Source organism: Hydra viridissima, unplaced genomic scaffold, assembly GCF_058129835.1.
Source record: "Hydra viridissima isolate aposymbiotic clone 2 unplaced genomic scaffold, HvirCarnegie_v1 scaffold_9, whole genome shotgun sequence".
Classification (NCBI taxonomy): Eukaryota; Metazoa; Cnidaria; class Hydrozoa; order Anthoathecata; family Hydridae; genus Hydra; species Hydra viridissima.
Genome location: NW_028324308.1, coordinates 2,957,118 through 2,983,167, shown reverse-complemented (window position 1 = coordinate 2,983,167; position 26,050 = coordinate 2,957,118). Strand labels below are relative to the sequence as shown.

General features: G+C 28.8%; 2 protein-coding genes across 6 annotated transcripts; one reads left to right on the top strand and one right to left on the bottom strand.

Annotated features, from left to right (window-relative positions):
• The first annotated feature begins 10,163 nt into the window (after window positions 1-10,163).
• LOC145185756 (major facilitator superfamily domain-containing protein 8-like) lies at window positions 10,164-15,281 on the top strand. The gene is made up of 11 exons (XM_090097026.1): window positions 10,164-10,603; window positions 10,814-10,914; window positions 11,112-11,155; window positions 11,847-12,087; window positions 12,326-12,439; window positions 12,549-12,752; window positions 13,990-14,098; window positions 14,190-14,324; window positions 14,402-14,499; window positions 14,595-14,782; window positions 14,861-15,281. The coding sequence occupies exons 1-11, from the start codon at window positions 10,590-10,592 to the stop codon at window positions 15,206-15,208; spliced, it is 1,596 nt and encodes a 531-aa protein (XP_089953152.1). The 5' UTR covers window positions 10,164-10,589; the 3' UTR covers window positions 15,209-15,281.
• Window positions 15,282-16,153: 872 nt separating this feature from the next.
• LOC145185459 (colorectal mutant cancer protein-like) lies at window positions 16,154-24,134 on the bottom strand. 5 transcript variants are annotated; one of them, XM_090097021.1, is made up of 14 exons: window positions 23,980-24,134; window positions 22,446-22,747; window positions 21,975-22,270; window positions 21,135-21,299; window positions 20,900-21,035; window positions 20,420-20,748; window positions 20,255-20,336; window positions 19,375-19,448; window positions 18,724-18,852; window positions 18,165-18,611; window positions 17,948-18,077; window positions 16,873-17,843; window positions 16,450-16,791; window positions 16,154-16,358 (listed from the first exon to the last, which is right to left on the bottom strand). In XM_090097021.1, exons 1-14 carry the CDS (start codon window positions 24,042-24,044, stop codon window positions 16,275-16,277), a joined length of 3,552 nt encoding a protein of 1,183 aa, XP_089953147.1. In that variant the 5' UTR covers window positions 24,045-24,134; the 3' UTR covers window positions 16,154-16,274. The 5 variants fall into 5 exon arrangements, with proteins under 5 accessions (XP_089953147.1, XP_089953148.1, XP_089953149.1 ...); XM_090097022.1 differs by having other exon boundaries at window positions 21,975-22,237; XM_090097023.1 differs by lacking the exon at window positions 23,980-24,134 and adding an exon at window positions 23,325-23,461.
• Window positions 24,135-26,050: the final 1,916 nt, after the last annotated feature.

The window sequence follows — 26,050 nt, the reverse complement described above, 5'->3', positions numbered from 1 at the left end:
ACTTCTGAAAAGGTTTCTATTTAAATTGTATCTGGATGTAGGTTAGTTGATAGTACTGTTTTAGCAGTTGTTGTTCAGTTATCATTTGTCCAGAGTGAAAAAAAAATTTGTTCCGTGTAACATTTAAAATTTGCAACACTCGATGCTAAGTTGAACATAACGAAATAAACGATAATAATGATGCAAACTTTAACATTGCAAGATAAGCATCAGGAGTGACTTTTAAAACTTAATATGATTCCTGAAAATTTTAAGATAGATGGTTACAATAGTGAAAGTAAAATATACTTATACCATTCGTCGTATATAAATCAATCAGAAGTAAAATTGCGTAGCAAAATAATCAGGGACAATTAAATGAACAGAAATGATTAAAAAAGAAAATTAAAAAAAAAAAAAAAACACAAAAACAAGCAACTCCTTATGCTGCTTAATTTTTTTGTTTTTACCTTTACGTACATGGTTTATTTTTTAATTATTTTATTGGCATTGTTTTAGTCTAATTTTTAAAAATGTTTTTCGCAAACTTTTATTTTTGAAACTCCTGTCAGATATTTCAATTTCTAGATATCAGTTTTTAACGAAATTATTAGCAATTATGTGTTTTTTTTTTTTATGTAATGCAGCTTTCTAAAAGTAAATTATAAATATTGTGGATTTTGAGACATTGCAGTTTCATCAATGAAAAGCTGCTAGTTTAAAAATATTCATAGCCTGTGCATTTGTTACACGGAAACCAATTATCAGATTGAAAAACTTTTAGCGGGTTTCGTTGATCAAACAGTTTTTCAATCACTTGTCAAGTTTTTACTTTGAATACTCTATGAAAACCTGAAATTTTTTGGACAGATACGACGTGCGCATTTTCTTATGTCCGCTATTAAGGCTGGTTGTCATGGCAACAAAACTACCTGTAATTTTACAATTCTGCATCCTTTGATAAAATATTTTATATGGTCAATATATATATATATATATATATATATATATATATATATATATATACATATATATATATATATATATATATATATATATATATATATATATATATATATATATATATATATATATATATATATATATCTGCGTGTGTAAAATATATTTTAACAATAAGGTTTCATTTTTATGCTATGTTATAGGGGGTATGCCACTTTAACGTTGACAAATACTGTAAAATCGTCAATTTTTTAACTTAAAATTTTACTGCTCAACACAGTTTTCAAGCTTTCAGAAGAACGCAACGTCTACTTCTTTTGTGGACGTTTATGAAATCTTCACTTTGAAACAGCTTGTGCAGGTTACCTCATTGACAGGACGTATAAGCAGCGTTTATTTTAAAAAAAAGTGAATATGCACTGCGTATAATTTTTTTCGAAAAAGACATAAAATCAAATAATTTTTAAAGATAACTTTATCGTGGAAAAATTTTAGTCTACAGGAAGGAACAGTTACGAAGAAGGATATTTAATGAACAAGAAATACACGTCTGAAAAATATAATGAACAAGAAATACAAGTCTGATAAACATGAACAAAAAATAAAAGTCTGTCTTCTCTTTGCAAGGAATATTGTATATGATAAAAAGTAAACGCATACCGCGTTAATTACTAACAAAGAAAAAGCGAATTTTAAGCGAATAGCGGGATTATATCGGAATGTAAGCGGAAGTACTTGAAAAAGCCATGTGGCTAAAAAACCTCATTTTTTTCTTTTTCTTTTTTTTTTTTTTATAAATTTTTCTTCTGATACAAATCGATACTGATCGCTTTTTTTTGCTGGTCGGAACTACGACTTCCATAAACAATAAGACAACATCCTACCAACGTCAAGTACAAATAGTTAGACCGCATTTTTGTGCTTGTTATGAAACTCTTGTCAGAAATTATATACATTTTTCGGCGGATCAGAGAATCAGTTTTGACAAAATCAGGATGCTGGTGAATTGATACGCTATTTATTTACTAAATGCTCCACCCATTTGGAAATTAGGATTAGGCGCAATTATATGTGCAGTATAAACGCGACATTTTAGTTCTTATCACGCTCTAAAAGACACAAAAGAAGTTGAATTGAAATGATTTTTTTACAGCTGTTTACATATATCTTGCTTCTGCAGTTCTTTAACTTAGTTCAGTCTGGTTGCTACGAAGAGGTCCTTTCTAAAAACATGTCTTCGAAAGCAAACGAATGCAACACGATTCCGTTTTTAATGTTTATTGAAGAAGAAGAATGCGAGATAAAAACCGTACTTAATAACTACTGTAAGGGTTTTTGTTGCTCCGTTACCATGACAAACGAAGACGGAAAAGAACTTAAAAGAGTATCGTCGTGCCAACCAGAAGAAACATATAAAAAAGTTGTTATTTTAAACTGTAAAAAGAAAGTTCTTGGAAAAGAACTCCTTTATGACAAGCCAGTCGAGATTGAAATTTATAAAAAGTGTAAATGTCAAACGAATGTGAACCAAGTGAATTAAATCAACGAAAACATTGAGTTGAGTTGATCGAATTAAAACCAAGAAAATTCATTTACCAAGAAAAACACCGCTTTAAGGAATGAAGGAGTCTAAATATATGGAGACAGCTCTGCCATTGCTTAAGGATAAAGCTACTCGCTTGATTTAAAAAAAGTTCTTCTTTCAATATTTTTTCAGATTCGCATATGAAGATTGAGTTAGGAGTTTGCCTTACAACAAGAACTTTGGCTATCGTTCATTTATTGAATTCTTTTGTTTGTTCGTTTCTTCTAACGCTGACTTAAGCGTATTTTATACTGCTAAATTTAATTTCAGTTATAATTGTATTTCTTATTTAACAACACATTTACTATGACCTATATTTATTGTTAAACGTGTAATTTTTTATTTATCAAAAATACTATTTTAAATGTTAATATATTTAATTTGTAATTTTTACCGTTATGAATATTTTTATTAAACAATAAATCTTGTAACGTGAGGTTATCATGCTTAATTATTTTCAGTAAAATACAACTCGTTACACGCACGTGTGCGCACGCACTCTTTGCAATTTAGCCACGCGAGTAACAATTTTATAGCTAGAGAAAGAATAACTGAGGATCAAAAACCGGAAATGATTTTAGTTTAGAAATATTTTATCAAGTAAATTAATTAATATTAGATATATATTAGCTATACAGTTAGAGAGATAAGCATACGGACAAAAAAACTTTATTGTGAAAAATAATCTTGGATAAATTATTTTAAGAAAGAGGAAGTTTTAGATGAAAATATTTAGGATTATTCTGAAAGTCAAGATTTTAGATTAAAAAAAAAAAAAAAAAAAACTACACTAATTTAAAAAAATCTTAGCTCAAAATAAAACGATTCCTAAAGGGGCCATAAAATCTCAACAAAAGATAATTACGCGAACATAATCAAAGTTTTCTGAGTGATAATTTCAAAAAAAGGTTTTTAAATTATTCATGGTATTTTGTTATCGAATAATGAGTAAACGTCAGTAATCGAATGATATTTTGTTATCGAATAATGAGTAAACGTCAGTAATCGAATGATATTTTGTTATCGAATAATGAGTAAACGTCAGTAATCGAATGATATTTTGTTATCGAATAATGAGCAAACGTCAGTAATCGAATGATATTTTTCAAAGCAATTTGATTCGTCATTGATATCATCAAGAATGGCAATTATAACCAAGGTATGGTCGCAAGCTTAGAGCAACTTAATGAGTTGTTCAAACAAGCTGAAACTAGATAAAACAAGATGAGACTTAAAATGGCATTAGGAACATTAGCTACTTGGTTAAAAAGTACAAAACACTTGAATGTGAAAATTCAGCCAAAATCAGGAGCTAAGCGCAAAACAACAATTGATTGACAAATTGTCAAGATGGTGCAGGAAAACCAATTAATATTTACATCAAAAGTGTCGTTTCATCTTGAAAAAAAACCTTGAATTTACGGCTTGGAATGGAAGAAATAAAAACAAGAGTTTATTGATGGAATTACTAACTCTGATGTTCATGTCAACATTCTTAGTAAAAAACTTCTTGTCTCAACTCGAACCCCCTGCGAAATCTTTTGAAATTTTTTTCTTGCTTCTCTTTTTGTTTTAATTATTTTTTCAAATCTTTTTTTTGTAATTTTATCGCTGTCTAACATTTTTTAAACGCGCAATCCTTTCTGATTTTTTGAACGCGCAATCCTTTCTGATTCTTAAGAAAATCTCCATCTGTTTGTCTAGCTTTTAAACCTTTTATTTTTTGCTTTCATGATGATACCTTTACAATTTTTTTGACTTATACCAAATACCTCCTCCAGCATTCTAGAAAAATTTTCTCATTTTAAAACCATATTATTTCTTAAACGATATCTGTGTTTGTTCAAATCTTTTCTCTTCCTTTCAAAGTCAACAATATTATTTCTAAATGGAAATTGGAAGAATTCGTTAAAAAATATTTTCAATACGATATTTGATTGAAATATAAATTAATAAATATCTTACTATAATATAATAAACACCTGATACGCTGGTTAGTATTAACGTAGGGAATTCCTGCTTTTGCCAAAATCTCTTCACCTGGTAAACGACGCACGGTAAACATTTTTAGAGACAACCTCCTCAGTTGAGTTTTGGAGACAACCTCCTCAGTAAAAACTGAGCAATAAAAAAAATCACCAAATGGACTTGGTGATTTTTTTTTGCTGCTCAAATTACAGATATTTTAATTAAAATTATTTTTCAAAGTTAGCTCTGTAATGATAATATTGCAATATCGGGTGCGGCATGTCGGGTGCGCCATGTCGGGTGCGGCATTTTGTTTTGCAACATTTAAATAATTTAACATTAAAAAATATTCAATATAATATTTACTTAATTAGACTTTAATAAAAAAATAATTAATCATGGATATTAATAATAATATCTCCGTTGATTTTTTTCTATTGAATAAACTCGAGACAGAATACGCCTATTACTTTCCTAGTAAAATTTTCGTCGATTTTTTAAATTGCTTTTTTAATTTCCTTGATCAAATTTTTTCGTATTGTTACTTTTTGGTAATTGACATTCTTACTGATTTCGTTCCATACCGAATAGTCCATTTCATTCAATACTGGGTATATTTGGAGGCCATTTTTCTTTCGGTATAAAGGATTTGAAGTTAATTTTGTACCAACTTTGAGCCAAATTACTCGTATATAGTTTCGCGCCATCTTGTTGAAACGTCCAATCATCACTGTTGAAAAGCTTGTTACCTTCTCTCTTATAAAGTTTCAAAACATCAATATACTTTGCCTTTATCAAAAAAGAAACGCTTCGTGAGGAAATTCCACATTACCCCCATAGCAACCGTTACACTAGAAGGGTATTTCACTTCTTCAATCACGCCATCCGCTTCATTTGCACTTTGCCGATCAACGCCCCAAACAATGTCGTTTTGTGGATTATAGTAGCCATCTGACGTGAATCTTTTTGTTTGTAAAGATTGTTTTTCAATTTTTTCTCGATTCAGGTTCTTTCTCATCCAGAATCAACTTGACTTTTTTTTTTGCTTTATAATCTGAAGTTAATTTGGGAATTCTGATTTTTTTTTTATGGATATTTACATTAATCTTCTTTTAGCACTCGTCAAATGGTTCTGTTGCTGATACCGAATTCTTGTGCAATGGTTCTTGAACTTTTTCGATGGCTTTTGGATTTAATACTTTTTTTTGACTAAATCGATCTCTTTGTTTGTTTGCTACGCTGTCGTACGGTCTTTTTAGTTGCATCTAACGATCCAAATTGTTGATAACGGGCGATCCATCGAAATATATTTGAGCAATCAACTTTATTTGCTTAAAATTTGTCGAATCCGGAGCTTTTTTCTTTTCCTTATAGTGGAAAATAGGCAACTCTCAAAAATCTTTCAATTTTAATTTTTGTTAATTAATTAGTCAATGATATAGAATATGAATGCATGCTATTAATATTTAATACAAGTGTATATATTTCATAAAATAGTTATAAATTTATTTGATTATTGCAATTATGTGATATTGCAAAAAAACATTACGTTGCAAAACATGTCGCACCCAATACAGTTTTCTATTGGTATTGTTTTTTTTTTCAACTATTGCTTATTGACATTAATTTTACATAGACTAAAATAAAAACAAATTTTAAAAATTTCGAAAAAAAAAAAATGCTGTGTATGTATGTATATATATATATATACATACACAGCGTGTGTATGTATGTATATATATATATACATATATATATATATATATATATATATATATATATATATATATATATATATATATATATATATATATATATATATATATATATATATATATATATACATACACAGCGTTAATCCAAGAATTTAGAAAAGAGTAGGGGCTTAATTTTAGTTACATCATTCCTTCCTCCCCTCACCCCTTTAACGGAAATTCCTGGATTCGTCGCCGGTTGAATGGCTGGCTCAAAGTCAAAATCCTTAATCCAACTAAACATCTGTGCGCTGTTTGTATCAAAAGGCTGGATCACAATTTCTCAAAAAGAAAGAAGAGCAAAAGATCTTGCTCTAAGAAGCTTGGACTCAAATACGACAAAGAAGTTAAATCAATACAAAATTGACATAATTTCTTTATCGTATATGACAGAAGTCATTAAGTTCAATGGTGGCCCAACTCAAGTTGATTTTTTTACGCGACCGCGATCAAAATTTCTTTACATTATTTCTTTAAGTAATTAATTTTTTAACTAAAAAGTTACAAAAATTAATTACTTAAAGAAATAATGTAAAGAAACTTTGATCTCAAAATTTTTGGATGCTTATTAAACGTTGAAAATTTTGCTCAAAACCAAAAAAATCAAACGAAACTTTCTTAGACTTAAGTATCAGTGTTACAGTTGTTCAACTTCGTTCAACTTCGTTAAACGAAGTTTAATGAGCAAAACGAATGCCAAAATTAAAGTAAATCTGCACATTGGTCTTGTACCAATGTGCAGACTTAATTTAATTTTGGCAATCTATCGTATAACTTTTAGCCATTTTTTGCATTCCTTTATCGCTACTTGATTTCAACTTATCTTTCAGGTAGTTTTTGCAATTTGCTTGATATTGTTCTACAAAGAGATTGGTTGTAAATAATTTAAGTGTCTCAAGCTGTTTGGTATATCAGATATTGATTGTAGCTGCAACATCCGATATACCAGACAAATTATCGTTATTAAGCGTCATTAACGTAAAAGCAGATCTTTTCCGATCTGCTTTTACATTAATAATGGATCGTTGACAAATGTAGCTGGTACACAACTCCACCAATAAGTAATCGTTGGTTACTTTAAACTCCCTATAGGTGTTAAATTAAATTACTAAAATACAAGTATTTTAGGGTCTTATCTTTTTATATTTCTCTTCCCTTTTCTCTGTAAGTTTCTTGTATAGCTTTTTCTCAGATGCGATGAATTTTATTGTTCTCTGCGAAGTAACCAACAGTTATCACTAATCATGTTCACATTTCACCGCTCCTGGTATTAGTTCTCCATTTCTTTTATGTCCTGATGAAACCGTCCCCTATCCGCTTCACTAACATTACCCATGTTTTTAGGAATGGAAGAAGTGGACTTAGGACACATCAGACAACCAAGGTTTTGAATTTACCTATCATCACTTATCTCTATCATACTGTTTTGAATTACCTCTATCATATTATTTTAAGTTATCTCTATCACATTGTTTTGAGTTTTGAATTTATCTATCATACTGGCAACGATAAGTTGATAGTTTGGCGCTTTCACAAGTCTTTCACTAAATCATTCAAATCAGCTTGTATAAGCCACTATGATTTTAAATTTTTTGGAGAACGTTAGAACTCATCAGTTCTCAGTGAACTTTCACTAAATTTGGAACTAGATTGAAAAACCTCATTAAAAGACTGAGGGGCAGCTCAGGGACAAGATGTCCCACTCAGTGATTTATTGACCAATCAACCGAAGTGAGGTTGGAACCAATCAACCAAAGACCAATCAACCGAAGTGAAGTTGGAATAGACAATTGCTTTCTTTTTTTTGGAATTATGTGTAAAAGCATCAATGCTGAAAAAAAAAAAAGTTATAGATAAATGCATTCTGCTCTTTCTTTACACCATTTTGTAAGATTCTCAACCAAAAATTTGCGAAGAACCCAACATTTATCTTGATTTCTGATTTCTACACTAAAAATGCAAAGTATATATATATTTTTTTACTAAGTCACTAATATTCCTTTGATATTTTAACTAAAAGTCACGACATTTAGACAAAAAGTGTTCGGAGAATTTTTACAACCGCGATTAGCGATACTTCGAGTTTGAATGACAACCACGATCTGGCGTACTTCGAGTTTGAATTACAACCGCGATCAGCGATACTTCGAGTTTGAATTAAAAGCATAGAAGTGAAACACTGCGATGCGAAGTTATATTTTAACTGGAAGAAAACAAACAGCTGTGCTATTTATCAGAAATACCGACCTAATTACAATTGATTTTACTACCAACTTTAAAACATTACAACTTGTTGCCAACCTAATAACATTTGCCAAACTAATAATATTTTTTAATGTTAAAATGTGAGAAACTGATGAGTGATACGATTTTTTTTTTTTGTTACTTTTTTGGGAATGACAACACAAAAAATAAGATAAAATTATTGAAAAAGTTTTTCAATTGATCAGAGTCAATGACTGGAAAATTACGTATGATTATCGGATCAATCACTGGAAAATTACGCGAAAATTACTTTTATAATAAACAGAATTGTAGATGCATGATTTACAGGTTTTTATTCAATCTTTAAGAAACACAGTGTCTTTCTTAAGATCGATTAAAAATCTCATTTTTCATCATGCTTAAACCTGTATTCTTGCGAAGTTGATCAGAGAGTTTTGAATCGGATTTCAATTCTTAGAGTAAGCTCATGGACATCTTCCCAGTGGTCATGCAACGTCCGCACAACGTTTTACGAACGTCGTGCGGACGATGGATGCCCACTGGGTTGTGGAGAAGTCGTAAAAATGAAAACCTAATGACAATAATAAAAGAAAAGGTCACAATCACTTAAAATCAAAGTGAGTGAATTTGGACAGAATTTAAAAGTGGTTTTTCGTTTCACATACATATGCTTTACTATAACTAAAACTGCTCATTTTAGATTTTCCGAAAAGGTCAATTTTAGGAGGCGGAATTTCAAATACATTTCAATGCAATTTTCATGGATCTTTTGTTACTTTTACAGAGCTTTTTCAATTGATTAAAAACGACAAAAAATATTTTGATGGTGAACAATAAAATATACACAAACGGTTGAGAATTGGGAAATATAATTACTAAGATGTTGCATTCAAGCTAACAAGCTAAGATGCAACGGTAGCTGGAATTAATTTTGAATGAACGTCATTTAACATTCAGCTGTTCCTAAAAGAAGCAGCAAAAAGCTTCATTCACTTGCTTTTGCACAACTATGAATGTAATTTTTTCGATTCCTTGATTGCTGCGCGATAAAACTATGCATAATCTGCAGGGATTAGGATTATTTTAAGCCAAGTTTTGTTGGAATTGGATATGTTTAAATGTTTTGACTATGTCTAACGCAAAGCTTAAGCTGGATTACACAAGTGTTTTTAATAATAATCTGTTAGCATATCAGAAAAGAAAATCCCCATTCAGAATAGAGGGTTCGGAAGTGTGATTTGGCTTCAGCAGAGCAATTTAAATACCGCCAAAAGTTATTTAAAATCCCCTTTTTTTAAACAGGAAAAATTACTAAAACGAAATAATTTTGGATTATTGCTAAGATGGCTTAAAATTGGTTTAAATGACTGAAAACTTTAAGGAATTTTGTTTGAAATTTTTTTTTGTTTTAATCATAAATTAAGAACCTTTGAGTTTATTGAGCTTCATCATATTAAAATTACAGGTTATTAATAGATTATAAATATCGTTAATTACATTTAAGAAAAACAAAAGCTATTTCAATTACAAATCACTTGTAGAGTGCGTATTTGAAGCTTTTCATTACGTAACTATTCGAACTATTCAGTCTTCCATTTCACCACGTCAAACTTGGTGGCGGCGGAATTAAGCCGATTGTTATTTTAATGTATTTCAATCGTACATTGACAAAATAATCCCCAAAGTTATTTGAAGCGAAAACCATAGGAAGCAGAGCACAAAAGTCTTTTTTTAAAATACTTTCAACTACCTTTAGCAGCTCTAAGTCTCATGAAAAGGAAAAAAAGACCGTTTCAGTTCTTTTTCTTTGGATTCACAACAATTTTTGCAAAGCAGATTTATTTTTGCAAAGTAGATTTATTTTATTTATTTGCCAAGTCTAACAAGATTTTGTTTTAGACCAAATTCAATACCAGCCTTTGTGGAAATAAAAAGATTAAGGAATAATGGAGTTATTCATAAGTTCCAAAGTAGGTATTATAAAGGCGACAACGGCAATTAAAGTTTTAGTTAAAACATACAATTAGCTTTTTTGCTGTTAAGTCTGCAGTAGATAAAAAAAAAAGCATTTCGGAACAGCTTGGTTTAGAGTTTTCTAACATCTTAAAGACTGCAGAATGAGGCTGTTTCGGTAGGTGGTATTTTAAATTTAATTATTTGATTATTAACAACACCATTTGTTGCGTGTCGTTATTTATGCATCGTTTCCTAAAGGTTTCCTTTCTAATATTTAATTGAATTCTTACCGTTTTATTTACTATCCAAAATGATGTGGTTCTAAATATTTTTTTAATTATTCTATTATACATCTAAAACAAATAGTTAATCATTGATTTTTAAGAAAAAAATTGCTGGCAGCTGAAAACGAAACCAAGGATGAAAAGAAAAAAAGATGGCGATCAATAAAAATTCTTTATGTGACCATGTTCTTCGATAGCTTATGTAATTTTTTTTTTTTTTTTTTAATTTTTTTGTAATCAATAAAATGATCGTAGGACGCTGAAGATAAAATCTTCGCGAAGTGGGTTTCATCTTTTTTTTTTTTTGAATCTGATGAACGAGTTCAATAAAAAAAAAAAAAAATTCAAAGAATAAAGACTTGATTTTTCATTATCCATTTTTCTATTTTTCTTTTTTAGCTTTCTCCATTGTCCTCGCATCTATCTATCCTTACTTGTTAAAGGTAACATTACAAACATTTACAGCGATAAAAGATGACATAATTGTTAAACATCAGATTCCTCAATTTGTAATCTGTTAATTTTCTTTTCAAAACTACTTAAAAAATGTTTATGAGTTTTAAATGGTCGTTCAAATCCAATAAAATTCTAAACATTCCGAATTTCCAATATTCCTCAAGATATTTTTCAAAACTTTAACGTTAAGGAGAACATTGTACTCGTTTGTTCTGAGATTTCATTCGTGGGTAATATTTCTATTTGACGAAGCTTTCAAATAACTTTAAGACGATATTTAAAAATATATTCAAACTCTCTCTATTTAAAAAATACTAATGTGGAAACTAGTTAATTTAATTTGCCAACGAAGGATGTTCTTTTTTTTTTTGGTAGTCTATTTGCGAAAATCAGACTTTTGCAAATAAACTACCAAATAAAAATTACTAAATAAAAATACAATAAAAAGAACTCTTTAGGAATATATTTAACTTATGAATTTATAAAATATGCATTTTAAATCATGCAAATAGCGTTTTAAAACATGATGTAAATATTAATTTGTTACATGTGGACTAAATTTTAAAATGTATAAAAATATGCTGCAATTTAATTGAACTATAAAAGTATTTGTGTTTATTTTGAACATATTTGAAGCGTTGTAGTGTTTTAATTAAACCTCAAGACGTTGCCTTTCAGATTGATTCTAGCATCTCGCCTCTTTATGTTGGATGGGCAAACATCGGTTTTCAATTGGGTGGAATCGTAGTAGATTTCTTTATGGGATACTTAAGTAACAAACGAGGATCGACTCCACCGTTACTTATTTCCTTACTGCTCTTTGGACTTGGTAACCTACTATACGGCTACGCTCAATCGTGTGGTAAATATGGAGTTTCGATGGTCATCTTTTCCAGAACCATTATTGGTTTGTCCACGGGTAAGAAAATAAATATGGAAAAAATAATAAGCGTAGAGAGTGTGTACACGGGATTTGAAAAAAAAAAAAAAAAAAAAAAAAAAAAAAAAGCGCAAAAATTTAAATTAATAAAGTTTTTTTTCTTTTACAGTGGATTAAAATTTAAAAGAGAAGCTGAAGCGAGCATAACTATTGTTTTCTACTATGATTTTTTTATTGCTTTTTTTTTTTTTTTTTTACTACTTTGTTCTTTAAAAAGGTACCAACGTTGTTTCGAGAGCCGTAGCAGCAGAATCTACAACCCTAAAAGAGAGAACGAAAGTTATGTCACACATGTCAATTGCTCAAGGATTAGGTTTTTCATTTGGCCCAAGTGAGAAAATTTTACAATCAATAGTAAAAAAAATTTTAATTTAAGAAAAAGCTTGTTATTAAGAGTATGCTAAGCTTACGTTTACTAAACTCAAGCTCATATACTTTAGTTGCTCAGTTGTTAGCGGTTCCTTTGGGAGATAACGGAGTTGATATTCCCGCTTTAAAAGTTCACCTAAACGTATACACTGCGCCTGCGTTTGCCAGCTTATTTGTAACAGCATTAAACGCAGTTGTTATATTAATCTGGTACAGCGAGCATCGAGTAGACATTTATAAAGATCAAGAAAATGATGCTACGGTGCAAAAATTCAGTAAGAACCACGTTTTCTTTTAAACTTGTTAAATATTAAGCAAAATTCTTATCGAATTTAATTAAGAACTAATTCTTATCTATCTTCGGAATAATATGATTGATAATTTGAGGGAGTTTGGCTGTCAATAACATCAGTAAAAAAAACTTGTGTAAAACTCTGTATTACTTTTTTCTATTTTCTGAGACGGAGGGGGGGGGGGGGGGGGAAAGGGGAACGTAAATATAAATAAAACCAACAACAAACAAAAATCATTTACTTAATAAAAATAAAGTTAACTCATTTTTATTTCAGTAATTTTTCATGATACGATGTATTATTATTTTTATTACGTGTTTTGGGTTTCAACCAAATTTCAACAAATTTTAAGTTTAAGTTTTAAAAAATTTTATCCAAAAAATCTCACAAATACGAGTAAACAAATCAAGGGATTGAGGTAGCAAGATTATTACGGAGTTTCAACTGTAGAAAAGTTCGTATAGCTTGAATGTCTCCTTTAGGTCGGGAATCTTGCTGGGAAAAATTAGTGCTGACCGATCATTATCCAGATGAAACGACATTTTTATAGAAAATTTGTTAATAATTCTCTTTCCGAATTGTTCCTTTGATTTTCATTTTTATTAACTCACAAAACACATCAACGGCATGTGCCGTAGCTTTGTCCGAAAATGCTTAAGTTTGAGCTTAGTCCTCAAAACAGTTAACAAAGGGCTTTAAGCAAAAGTCCTCAAAACAGTTAACAAAGAGCTTTAAGCAAAATTTTTTTCTTTTCTCATCTTTTTTTTTTTTACAGCATTCTTAGTTTCTAATGCTGTAAAAAAACTCCTAAAGCAGGTTTTTGCTGCTTTTAACCGATGTTTTTTTTTCAGTCTTTAATCGTTTTACGAGTTGATTTTGAGTTAAGAGAAATAACCATTCTTCATACACAGAAGTTCAAAGAGACAAACTTTCGTATTCAGAGCGTGGCATGTTTTAAAACAACTGAATAAAATAAAATACTTTGTTCATTACCAAATTTTGCTCTCCCTCATTCTGACAGATCTTTACTCTCCCTCATTCTGACAGATCTTTACTCGGCCAAAAGATTAATTAACTGCCGAAAGAAGGCTATCAATGTAGAGTACTTGCATTTTCTCTAAAATGCAAAAAATTTTTTTCCAATCTTTTCGTTAAAAAGCAAGATAAATAAAGGAAAATCTGAGAAAATTTTCAAGTTTTTATTTATTTTTTTATTTAGAAGGAATTTGCGAAAATAACAACTCTAAACTATCGAGAAATACAACCGCCATTATAGTAAACATATTTGTATACTTTGCGGTACAAAATGCATTTGCAGTACAAGAGACGTAAGCTATTTTTCTTATTTAAATGCAAGAAAATAGTTGCAAATACAACAATCTTACATTATTTAAACTACGACTTTTTTTTAATATAAAGGATTCTGGCACCCCTTTCGATGGATATGTTTGCATGGAACGGCGAACAAGCAACACTTTGGGTGAGCTTTATATTCCTGGCTGCTGGTGTAATAGCAATTATATCTTTCATAGCAGCTGATATATTAGAGAAAAGGTAACACACTTAGAGGGTTAGTTTTAAGTAAGCAAAGCTCACGAATATAAGCTAAATGTTATTCTTACTAATTTTAGATTTAACGAAAGAAAATTGCTGCTCTTTGGGTTAGTTCTCATTTTTATAGGCTTTGCAGTTTATCTACCTTGGGGAAACGAAACTCCTCTTATTAAAGGTATATGTTATAAATATAACTTTTTTTCCAGAGAAAATGAAATAATCTAAATCTCTGCAAATGAACCAAAAAAAAAAATTCAATTCCGTTTTTAGATTTGAATCCACTATCAAACAACACCTCTAAAGTAGGATGTCCTGCGGAATACAAATGGTGTAAAAATACTTCCAAAATAAATCTTTTCCAAGTTATTGTAGGAATGGTATTGCTATCAATCGGTTATCCGCTTACTCTTGTTTTCATCGCATCTATATATTCAAAAATACTGTCATCTGAACCCCAGGTAAATTAAACTACTGCGTTGGTTTTTTCACTAACTCTTGAATAGCGTTATCTATCTTTTTTTAATTATCTCTTTTAGGGTGTGATGCAAAGCTTCTTAGGCGCATCCGGTGGTTTGGCAAGAACAGTAGGTCCGACTTTAGTAACATTTATGTACATAGAGCATGGACCAAGATGGACGTTTTTATGCGCAAATGGTTTTATTTTATTATCTATTATACTATTTATTTATTCATATAAAACAATAGTTCCATATCACTTGTTCATCGTCGAAAAAATGGGAAAAGAAATTCAAACAATATTGAGTGAAGATTTGTTAGTTGACCAAAAATGGAACGAGAAGCTAGAAACTGATATTGAAGCGCTTGATCTTTACACAGAAATGAACGAAAAAAATAAAAAAGTCGAGCAGCTTTTACCTTCTTAAAGGAATTAGCTAATAACGATCACTTTATGCGAAGAAGAGGCTTAAAAAAAAAAAAAAAAAAAAAGAATTAAAAGTACAATCAAGAAAGAAATGGATACTTCCCAAATACAGAAGTTAAAAAAATTACGAAAAACGAAAATTTATAGAATGAAAGCAGGAGACATTTGAATTCATGATTTAAATGGTCCAGAGATTTTTTTTTTATAGCGATTTCTGAAAGAATTTGCCAAAGAAAGTACTCAGCATTGATGGATATTTCACATATTGTGAACCTCATAAATATTTCAGTATTGAGCGCAGTAAATCATGTAAAATAAAATATGAAAAAAAGAAGTCTTATTGTTTCCAAATGGTACATAATTTACATGTCCTGTGTTGGTTTCCCTAAAACAAAAAGAGCTCTGTACACGGATTTAAAAAAAAAAACAAAAAAAAAAAAAAAAAAAACGCGCGAATCTAAATTATTGTTTATTAAAACGAGTTTCTTTTCTTTGACGGTTAAAAATTAAAATTTTAAAGGGAAGCTGAAGCGGACATAACAATTACAGATGAGAAGTACTTGATTTAATATGTTGAACGTAAATGAAACAAAACTGCGGGTTTAAATGAAATATAAAAAAGTGTAAGTAAAAAAGAGGAACGAAAAAATGAAAATCATTTTTTTTTAAAAAAAAAAGAATTTCTGTAACAAGTTTAAAGCGGTGCAGAATTTTTAATAGGCACAAGTTATTTTTGTGATGAAAAGGAGTTTGTATCAAATAAAGATGATGTAAATAATATATATAATTCAAAGTCATCACTTTAAACATTTTAAAGCCAATCATAGTTGTTATATTTATTATCATAATTATTCATATCTAAGATTGACTATGAAGTTTTCGTTACACGGGCAAAACATAAGAAGTTTGGTAAAAAAAGACACAGTTTAATTAAAAAATAGAAAAATAAATTTTTAGATATTTTTTCTAAAAAAACAGTTCCAAAAAAGTAAAATCTATCAAGTGTTCATTTGTTTAAAAAATTTTAAAGCTTTAATAATTTGAGCAAACAAATGCTGCTTTCTATTTTATAACGAGGTCTCTGTATGCGGCAGTGATGCGTTAGGAGGGGTTTCTTTCAAAATGACTATCTGTTCTTTTAGAGCACGAACCTAAATAAGACAAAATGCAATCGATCTTACTTTCTATAATATATGCAAAAGCATTAAATATAGTATTGTGTTAAAGAAAATATTATCTTACTTGTTGCTGGTATTTTTCAGCCATCTGTACGAGCTGCTGTTCAAATTTCTTTAACCTACTAGCATGTCTTTTTTTAGCTTTCTCGTATGCTGTTACTAAAGCGCCATTGGCGCGCTTTAGATCAGAAATATACTCAGCTGTTTGTTTATGCCTTATTTCAGAGTTTTTTGTAAGTTTTTCGAGTGTTTCTACAAGTTCGTTTATTCTAGATTTTAAATGCTTTTCACTTCTAGTAGTTTCGTCTAATGGAAATTCCTCGGAGGAGGGATACGTAGATGCTCCATCGTTAGGATAGTTTGCATTATGAGTACTACTGCTGGACAGCGAAAGAGCATCGTCGTCCTAAAGTTAACTATTTAAATTCATAAACAATAAAATCAAAATTGAAATTTTCGATATTTCAAGAGTATAAAAAAGACTTACATGGCCGACATCCTTTATTCTTTTCTCCTTCATCAGTGCTTTTCTTTTTTTTATTTGCTCTTTCAGTTCGAATTTCAGATGCTCAATATGAACAATGTACGCTTGTTCTTGAGCTTCCCTAGAGTTTAATTTAAGTTCCTGTGCTCGTTTCTCTTTATCTAGTAAATATATTCGGTGCTTTAGTTCGGCGCGTTCCTCTTTCAGCGCCTGCATCTCTTGTAAAATTACTGCAGTTTCAAGATCAATGTTGAGCTCATGAACTCTTTCCGAATAATGTTCTGAGGACATTCCTTGTATTCTATCACGATATTCATGTACAGACTCTAATTCGATGACTGTACCTTTATAAGTATCACGTTCTGACTTTAACATTTGAATATACTCTCGCAACCTTTGCTCTTCATCTTTAGATAGAGTGTCAATGTGAGTGGAATTCTGAGAGCTACCTGTACTTGTTCGACTTTGATAGCTCATCTCATCATTTTTTGTTTCTTCGTCAGTAATCATATTCTCATACTTTTTGTCCAGTTTATGTAGTAATAGTTTGGCTTGTGCCTCAGCACTTCTCCGTTTACTGTGTGAATTTTTAATAAGATCTTCATCATCAACATACCCAAATTGTTGCTGATTAGACGCAATTAACGACTCAATGGAAATATTTGATTGAGAAGACCTTGTTGATGTGAGCGATTTAATTGTATCAAAGTTGCCCACTCCTGCAGCGTGACAGTTGGCTGCATATATATCTGCTTCACTTTCTTGAAGTTGAAGCATGACTTCATAAGTCTCTAAAAGCTGTTCAGTATTCTGCAATGCAAGGGACCAGGCTGTACTATTTGATTCATATTTACCACACAGTAAACTCAATCGCTCTGAATTTTGTTTGCTTTCATCTAGGTTTAGAATAAGGAGATCATTTTGAGACTGCATATGTAACAAGCGGCTTTCCAATCGCTCCAAATCAATATTTGCTAAATAGTTTAAACTTTGTTAAAAATATTTCAAGGGACAAAAAAAATTTTAAGAAACTTACGAAAAACCTTTTTTACATTTGTCTCAATAATAAAAATAAAACCTTCTTTAGATCGCTCATCAATCTCTGAAAGAAAATGATGAACAAGAGCTTTTAGTATTTGATCAAATCTTGTGTATGTAAGCAAGGAATGCAGTAATGTTTCAGGGATTCTTCCACGCAATATTCGATTCTATAATAAGCATAAAAGATTTTAATAAGAAAACTGGTAATTAAGTAAATCAAAACATTCAATGAAAAAAAAGAATAGTAAAAGTACCATAATTTGCTTCACATCACTACGTTGCGACTCATCTCCTATTGATGAACCCAGGTCACTTGAATCCATCATGTGTTGACCTCGTCTAAGGCTATTATCAGGACTTGTTATGTAACCTTTCTCACTAAACCCTTGAACACTAGGGGCATTATGAAGATTACTAGTACTTTGTCTAGAAGATGGTATGTTCTGAATATCTGATCCTCTACGTTGAACTGCAGGAGATCTTAGAATTGATTGACGGTTGTCAAGACTATTACATCGCTTTTGCCCTTTACCTGGTGCACTTATATCTGCTGCAGAGCTTGTTGAGCGTTGTAAAGATTGTGATGAGTGATTCCAGTCAAGGTGAGTGGAATGGGAGCGGGCATGGCCATATGATCCATGAGGAACCTCAGGGACAGATTCTCGTATTTTTCCATCAAGAGAGTCTTGTAAAGAACGATTCTAGTTTAAAGAAAAATTCTGTGAACAAAATCAGTATAGTTATAAATAAAAATAGGTAATTAGAAAATTAGATAACTTTTATATTTAGAATACAACTCTTTAACATTAAAACCTTTTTCTTTAGTTTTTCCTTTTCTTCAAGTATGGATGCATTTGCTGCCTTAATCTCTTCCAATTCCTGTTCTGCTTTTTTTAATTTTGAGCGAAGATAGTTATTTTCTTGTCTAAGTTTGGCAAACTCCTGAAATTGATAGATGCTTTCAAAATAAAAATTCTTTAATTCAAAAGACACTTTAAAAATAAAGGATTGTTGCTTGATTCCATAAGAAGAGTTAATCATAAAGTAGTAATGCAATAATGCAGCTGAACCTATACAAAACTAATATACTAAGTAAATTTAATGATATGCCTAAAAATAATGATGATGCCTTAAAATGTTAATGAGGTCTTAAGATAAAGGTCATGCCTCAAAACTCTAAAATGATAAGACTTAGATAACAAATTGTAAATCTGTGTTTTTTAATCTTATTTTTATCTTTTAAAGGAATATTAGTCAAAAAATTTTGTGTAATACATTTTGTTGTTTTGTAATTTTTGATAGTCTTTATCACTGAATTTATTAAAGGAAAAAAGTTTAGAGCAGAACTTCCCAGTGTTTTTTACAAAACTTTCTGTTTACTGTGTATTCCTTTTAAACTTATACCTTTGTTAACTTAAACAGCAGAAAATCTAAAAAATATTCATGTTTAAAAAATAGTCTTACATCTTCTACATGAGTTGTGTTTCCTTTTTGATAGACATACCCCTGTACATTGATGTTGTAAAGCTGCTTTTCTACTAAAAAATATAATTCTTTTTCTAACAAACCAGATTAACCAATTAAAATCAGAAAAATACAATTGAAAAAATCTCTTCATGATTGAGTAAAGTTTACTAGTGTTTCTATTTCTATAAAATATAAATCAAGACAAGGAAACAACTTTTTTTTATAAACACTACATTAACAATAATGATAATAATGATAATTAATAATAATAATAATAATAATAATAATAATAATAATAATAATAATAATAATAATAATAATAATAATAATAATAATAATAATAATAATAATAATAATAATAATAATAATAATAATAATAATAACAATAACAATAACAACAATAATAATAATAATAATAATAATAATAATAATAATAATAATAATAATAATAATAATAATAATAATAATAATAATAATAATAATAATAATAATAATAATAATGATAATAATGATAACAATAATAATGATAATGATGATAATGATGATAATGATGATGATGATGATGATGATGATGATGATGATGATGATGATGATGATGATGATGATGATGATGATGATGGTGATGATGATAAAAGCAATAAATAATTAATAGTATCAACAACTAATAAATAATAGGTAATAGAAACAAACATATTGGTATTAAGAGTTCTAATAACAATAATTATAAAATTAAAATAATAATAGTATTTGTAAAGAATTGTTAGTTACAATATTCATTACTCAGACAAAACCTTTAAATAAATCAGTAAAATCAGTTTAATGAGTTTATAATTAATCAATAGTAAAGTTACTTAGTAAATACTAAATAGTTACTTACACAACCGCTTGTCTTTTTTTAGAGCTTCAACTTGTTTTAGCAAAATATCAAATTGGACTTGAAGTTGTTTTGAATCGTCTACCTATATACACAAATATTAATTTGAAAATAAAGCACTGTTAAACACATGCCTGTTGTACTTAGTTGATAGACTATTAAACTTACCTTTAAAGACTCCTCAACTTTCAAAGATGGTTCCAACATTGTTGAAGAATCAGCTTCAACTTTGTGCTTGTGGTCCTCAATAGTGGATTCTAATGCTCCAAGAACTCGAGATAACTGCTGAGAAAGCTCATTGGTTGTTGGTTCACTGTTGTCCATATTGTTTTTGGGAAGATCATTGATTAGTAAAGATTTATTACTCAGAAGTTCATCTCTTAGATTATCACCAGTAGCCTCATGAGTTGTTGCTAGATAATTTACTTGGTTTGGTCCATCCTCTTCCAAGCGATGATCACAATTATCACAAGAACATTCTGAACATGCATTTGAGCCTGACAATTCAAAAAATAAGTTCTTTTGCAATCAGTGTTGTTAACTAAACCAGTCAATCATTTTTAAAATCTGTTACATTATTAATTCAAACCAAGCAGTAAATACCAAGGTTAACTACAGAAACAGTTTCAAATATTCTAAAATGCTAACCTTGAACTTCTCTATCTGAGCTTGAACCACTTTGTGCTTCCTCTTCCTCTTCTTCAATAATTTTATTATCATTTTTAGTTTGCAACTTACGCTTCAATTCTGCAATAACACTCTGCAATTCTGTTATTCGCATTGTCTAAGTAATTAACACCTCATAAATAATAAACAAGACATTAAAATTTCTTATTTTTTTTTAAAAAAAAAAAATTCAAAGTGACAAAAAAAAAACAACTACCTGAGATTGGAATTTTTCTTCAAAATCTAACTGAATTTTTTGCTGCTCATTGTACCACTGTGTCTTTTCTTTAAGTAGGGAGTCCCTTTCTTTACGAACCACCTGAAATCTCTGACGCAACTCATGTATTTCATTTTTATACTGGGTCAAAGCTGCTAAATGAAGCTAAAAAAAGTGCTTTTGGAAATTATTTGTAAAATCAGAATGCAAATTTCAAAAAAGATCTATACTTAACTAAAATTTTTATACAAACATTAATTTATTTATGATCTGCAGTTTAATTAAATGCTAAAATAAAACTATTTAGAAAGATAAAGGATGAAAAGAAAAATTTTGTTGTTGACAAAATTACATTTATTTTAAGTTAACTTTTGCTTTTAAAGTTTAATGAATGAATTTGCATAAAAAATCATTTATATGTGTTTTTTTTTTTTTAAAAAAAAACATTTAAATATGTAATATTTAAAAGCAAACAAGTTTTAGTTCACATGACAACTATTAAAACAAACAGAAATTAATCTTACAACAATAAACAAATTCTTTAGGAATGACTACCTTATTGTTTTATCAATTAAGTAATTTAAGACAGTTTGAAAACAGGAAGTAATAATTAGTAGAGCTTTTATCAATTCAAGAACCAGCATATAAAGAAAGCATAAGTGTATATTAGATAAAATAAAGATTATAGTGAATTAATACAATTATAGCTTATAAACAATTTACACCATGATTGCGTAAATATAAATTAATCTAATTATTTATAGTTAAAATTAGATTTTTTGTTACTAAATATTATTACTCAGATTTCTCAAAACCAAAGTTAACAAGAAGGAAACAAACCTTTTTAGACATTTCCAGATAATCAGGTCCCGTTGCTAAATCTCCTGGTTCTAAATCATCAATGCAAGTTGATTCATTTTCCTTTTTTTCTGCATTTGGTGGATCTATAATTTTTAGCTTCTCAAGATGAAGTAATGTTTTTTGGTCCAAATAATCTTCAATACCACCACCACTTTTTCTATGTGGATTGGTATCCCACATTTCAGAAATCTTTTTGATTCGTTGATTACTTGCTTCCAACTCTAATTCAAGAGCTTGATTTTCTTTTGAAAAAAGTAAATGGCGAGGTGCTATCCCTTTACAATAACAATTTTTTGGGGGGTAGTAATAATTTCTTAACATTAATGAAATTGTAATTTTGAGGGCTTTCTGATTGTTAAAAAAAAAAGAAAGTGTTTTCTTACAAAAAATATCAAATATGATCCCAACCAACATAGCTGCAAATAACACATAAAAAAGAAATCATTTTACCTCTGCTTTCAAATTTTCTAACTTCGTCTGAGTCCATTTGTGCTTGACAATTCTGCAAAGAATTCTTCTTATTTCTTGCAATTAGCTTCTCCTGAAGCTCTTGTGCTTGAGTATCAGAATCTGTTAAATACTCTGGAGAAGAGTCTGAACTAGATTGATTCAAATCTCCAAATAAAATGGCGCTGTTCTCACAAAATTGCTGAAATGAGATTTTTCCGCTCTCTGTAGCACCAAACTGATCAAATATCTGAGAGATATTTCCTTCTAATCCAATCTGTTTCCGGACTTCTTCCAAATCCAACCTGTTCATAACAAAGAAAAGCTACTATTTACTCATCTCTATAAAAAATTATGGCAATAAAACAAACTTTAAAAAAAGCAATATAATACTGAAACTATTATGCCCATTGATAAAATATTGCCACATTTACACACATCTCTTTTTAAAAATTGTACTTTCTTTAAACCTTTCATATGGACAACATTATAATTGAAGAAAAATTTCACACATTTATAAACACAGATTTTCAAGCACATGCTTTTGACTTTTTATTTAGTAGACAATAGAAAGTTTACTGACATTAAAATAAATAAACCAAGAAAATCTAACAATACGCCTTAAGATATTCATTTGCTTGTTTACACAACATACAAACACTTACTGAATACAAAAAACCAACTTAAAGTTATTTATCAATTGTTATTGCTCAAAGCAAATTGCAATTTATACAAAAGAAATAATGGTTAAACAATCTTTCACTTTCTGTGATTTAATGTGTTTTAATAAAACTAAAATTATATAAGACCATTGAAAATTGTCTGAATAATTGAAAACACTAAAATAAATAGGAATAGAAAATAAAAAGAGTTGTAAAATACCTTAAAATGTTTATTTAATAAATTTATTACTTATTTATCTCAATTCTTTGGATAAAAAAAATTTCATTGTATATTTTTATCACAATTTATCATCTGCTAGATAAACACAATGGTTGGAACTTATTATTTATTATTACTTTTTTTTAAACTTAGACTTTGATTAAGTTGCAAAATTAAAGCTTTCTCATTTAAAATTTATGCCATCTCTTTAATTGATATTCTTTAATAAGAAATGGTATACAAACAAATGAATATATACTAACAGGAGGGTATAAATACCATGCTGAGTAAAAAAAGGTTTTACCATTTCATATATATATATTTTTAAATATAACATTTATTTTTAAAAATCAACCTTTTAAAAAATTTTCTTCTAATATTGCTTAAAACAATCACACATACAGATATATATATATATATATATATATATATATATATATATATATATATATATATATATATATATATATATATATATATATATATATATGATGGTGATGATAATAATTATGATGATTGTTTTTAGGCATTAGTCCATTTTCTTTAAATTCTTTAAAAGCATTATAAGTAAATAAATTGATGACTAAAAACAATCATCATTATCTTTTATACTCTTTTAAAACATGATTGTAAAAAATATACTACTAACTATTACCTGTCTAAATATCCGTCTTGATCACGATCACAAGCATTAAAAACTTTCTTTATAAAGTCGTCCATGGAATCTGCGCCATAAGATTTGTGTCAAGATTCTCTTTATACATTCAATTATATTTCCTTAAGAAAAAGATATAAATAACACATAATTAAATAAAAATTATAAGATTAGTAATGCATCTCTGAAGTGCTTGCCAACAACAAAAAAAAAGTTTAGCAAAGCTTTGTGTTTTCATAAATATTAAAATGGCATGTCTAGACAACTTTACAACTTTATACTGTGCTGCAATCTGTGGAAACAAAATCTTTTAGAAAAATACCTACATTTACAATTAGCACAATTATAGAGATTAAAAAGCACTAATCATGCAACATTTTACAATTAGCGTAATCATAAAGATTAAAAAGCACTTGCAGCATTTTACAGAAAAATTATAAAACTCCATTTGAGTAAATTTTAGTGAAACTGTTAAAGAAACAAACAAATTTAACAATAGCAACAGAAACAACAACAACAAAAAATCATGTAGAGAGTAAAATCAAATAAACAAAATTGAACATCATCTTTTATGACTGAAATTTTATTTTAGGAAGATTATTTATCTCCAATTTTTCAATAAAAAAAAAAATTACTAATCATTTGTAAGTGAAACAATTTTTCAATAATAAAAAGTCAGAAGTTTTGAGAACCTTTTTCAGTTTAATATTTGTAAAAAATGATATACTATAGCCAAGATCTTACTGCTATAAAAACTATAGCAACTACTACTGATATATTATAGCCAAAAGATTTTTTAAAGTATAATGAGTAAAATGGTAGGGCTTCTTATTTTATGTACTTAATGCTTAACTGGAAAAAGTTTATAAAAAATTTACTAAAAGTTTGAGTTTAAATACTAAAGTAATGAGCTAATATATGAATGGACAGATGGAACACTGTGAAAAAACTTTTACTAAATTCCTGTTAAAATTTTACAGAACGAATTTTATTTAGGCTCAATTGACTAAACTCAATAACTTCTTCTGAATTTCTCAGTTTTTATTCTATATTACTTGGCAATCAAATATATTATAGGTTTGTAAAAAGACATAACTTAAATAGATTTATAATAGTCCTTTTTCCTATGCTAGCTTTGAGTTGATAGGACTTTTTTCAATTAACTCCAAATAAACCTTGTTTGGTATGAATTCCTGTACAATAAAAACACAGTCATTTGAATCGCATTAAAAAGTTAAAGAACTCAAAGTATTCATAAAACTTATAGCTAACAAGACTTTTTAAATAAGGATTCTATTGTTTGAATGTAAATAATTTTGAAAGCATTTCCTTGCAACTGAATATGATTCATTATAGAATGTTAGTTTTATACTACTTTTTCCTGTTTAACTTAGAAATTTTGGAAAGAGTATTATGGAATCAAGAATATTATGGAATCAATCATATCATTAATTGGTAAATTATCTCATTAAATAGCAGTAGTAACTCAGTGAATAAAGCACACACAACCTACACATCATAAACATAAACAAGAAAGAATACTGTGAAAAGTAGACAGTTTAATATGGTTATAATGAAAGAATTTATAGTATGACAAAAATGGTCTGTTTAATGACATAAATTCTTTCTCCTAGTCAAAAATCACCTTGAAAATTAATTATCTAACCTACTGAGCAATTTACATTCTGTTATACAACTTAAAACAAAATACCTTCGTATAAAAGACAGTGGGTACCATATAAAACCGCTTAAATAATCTATCTATAACTAACTGCAAATACTAAACTGTTATAAATTGTATTCAGTAATTTTACATTCCACACTCCTTTGTTCCGAATAAATCATACAAAATGATTACACTGCTAAAATTTGAAAGAAAAATGGTTTCCAGTAGTTATTGTCTCTGAAGGTTCGAAAACTTTTAATCAAGTTTTGGTCTTAAACGAAGCATAAAAGACGCGCCTCCTTCAAATATAAAATATTTTGAAATTTTTTTTATTTATATAAATTCTCATTCTACAGCATATTTAAAAGCATACAAAGCATATTAAAAAAGATTTTAAAACGTTGC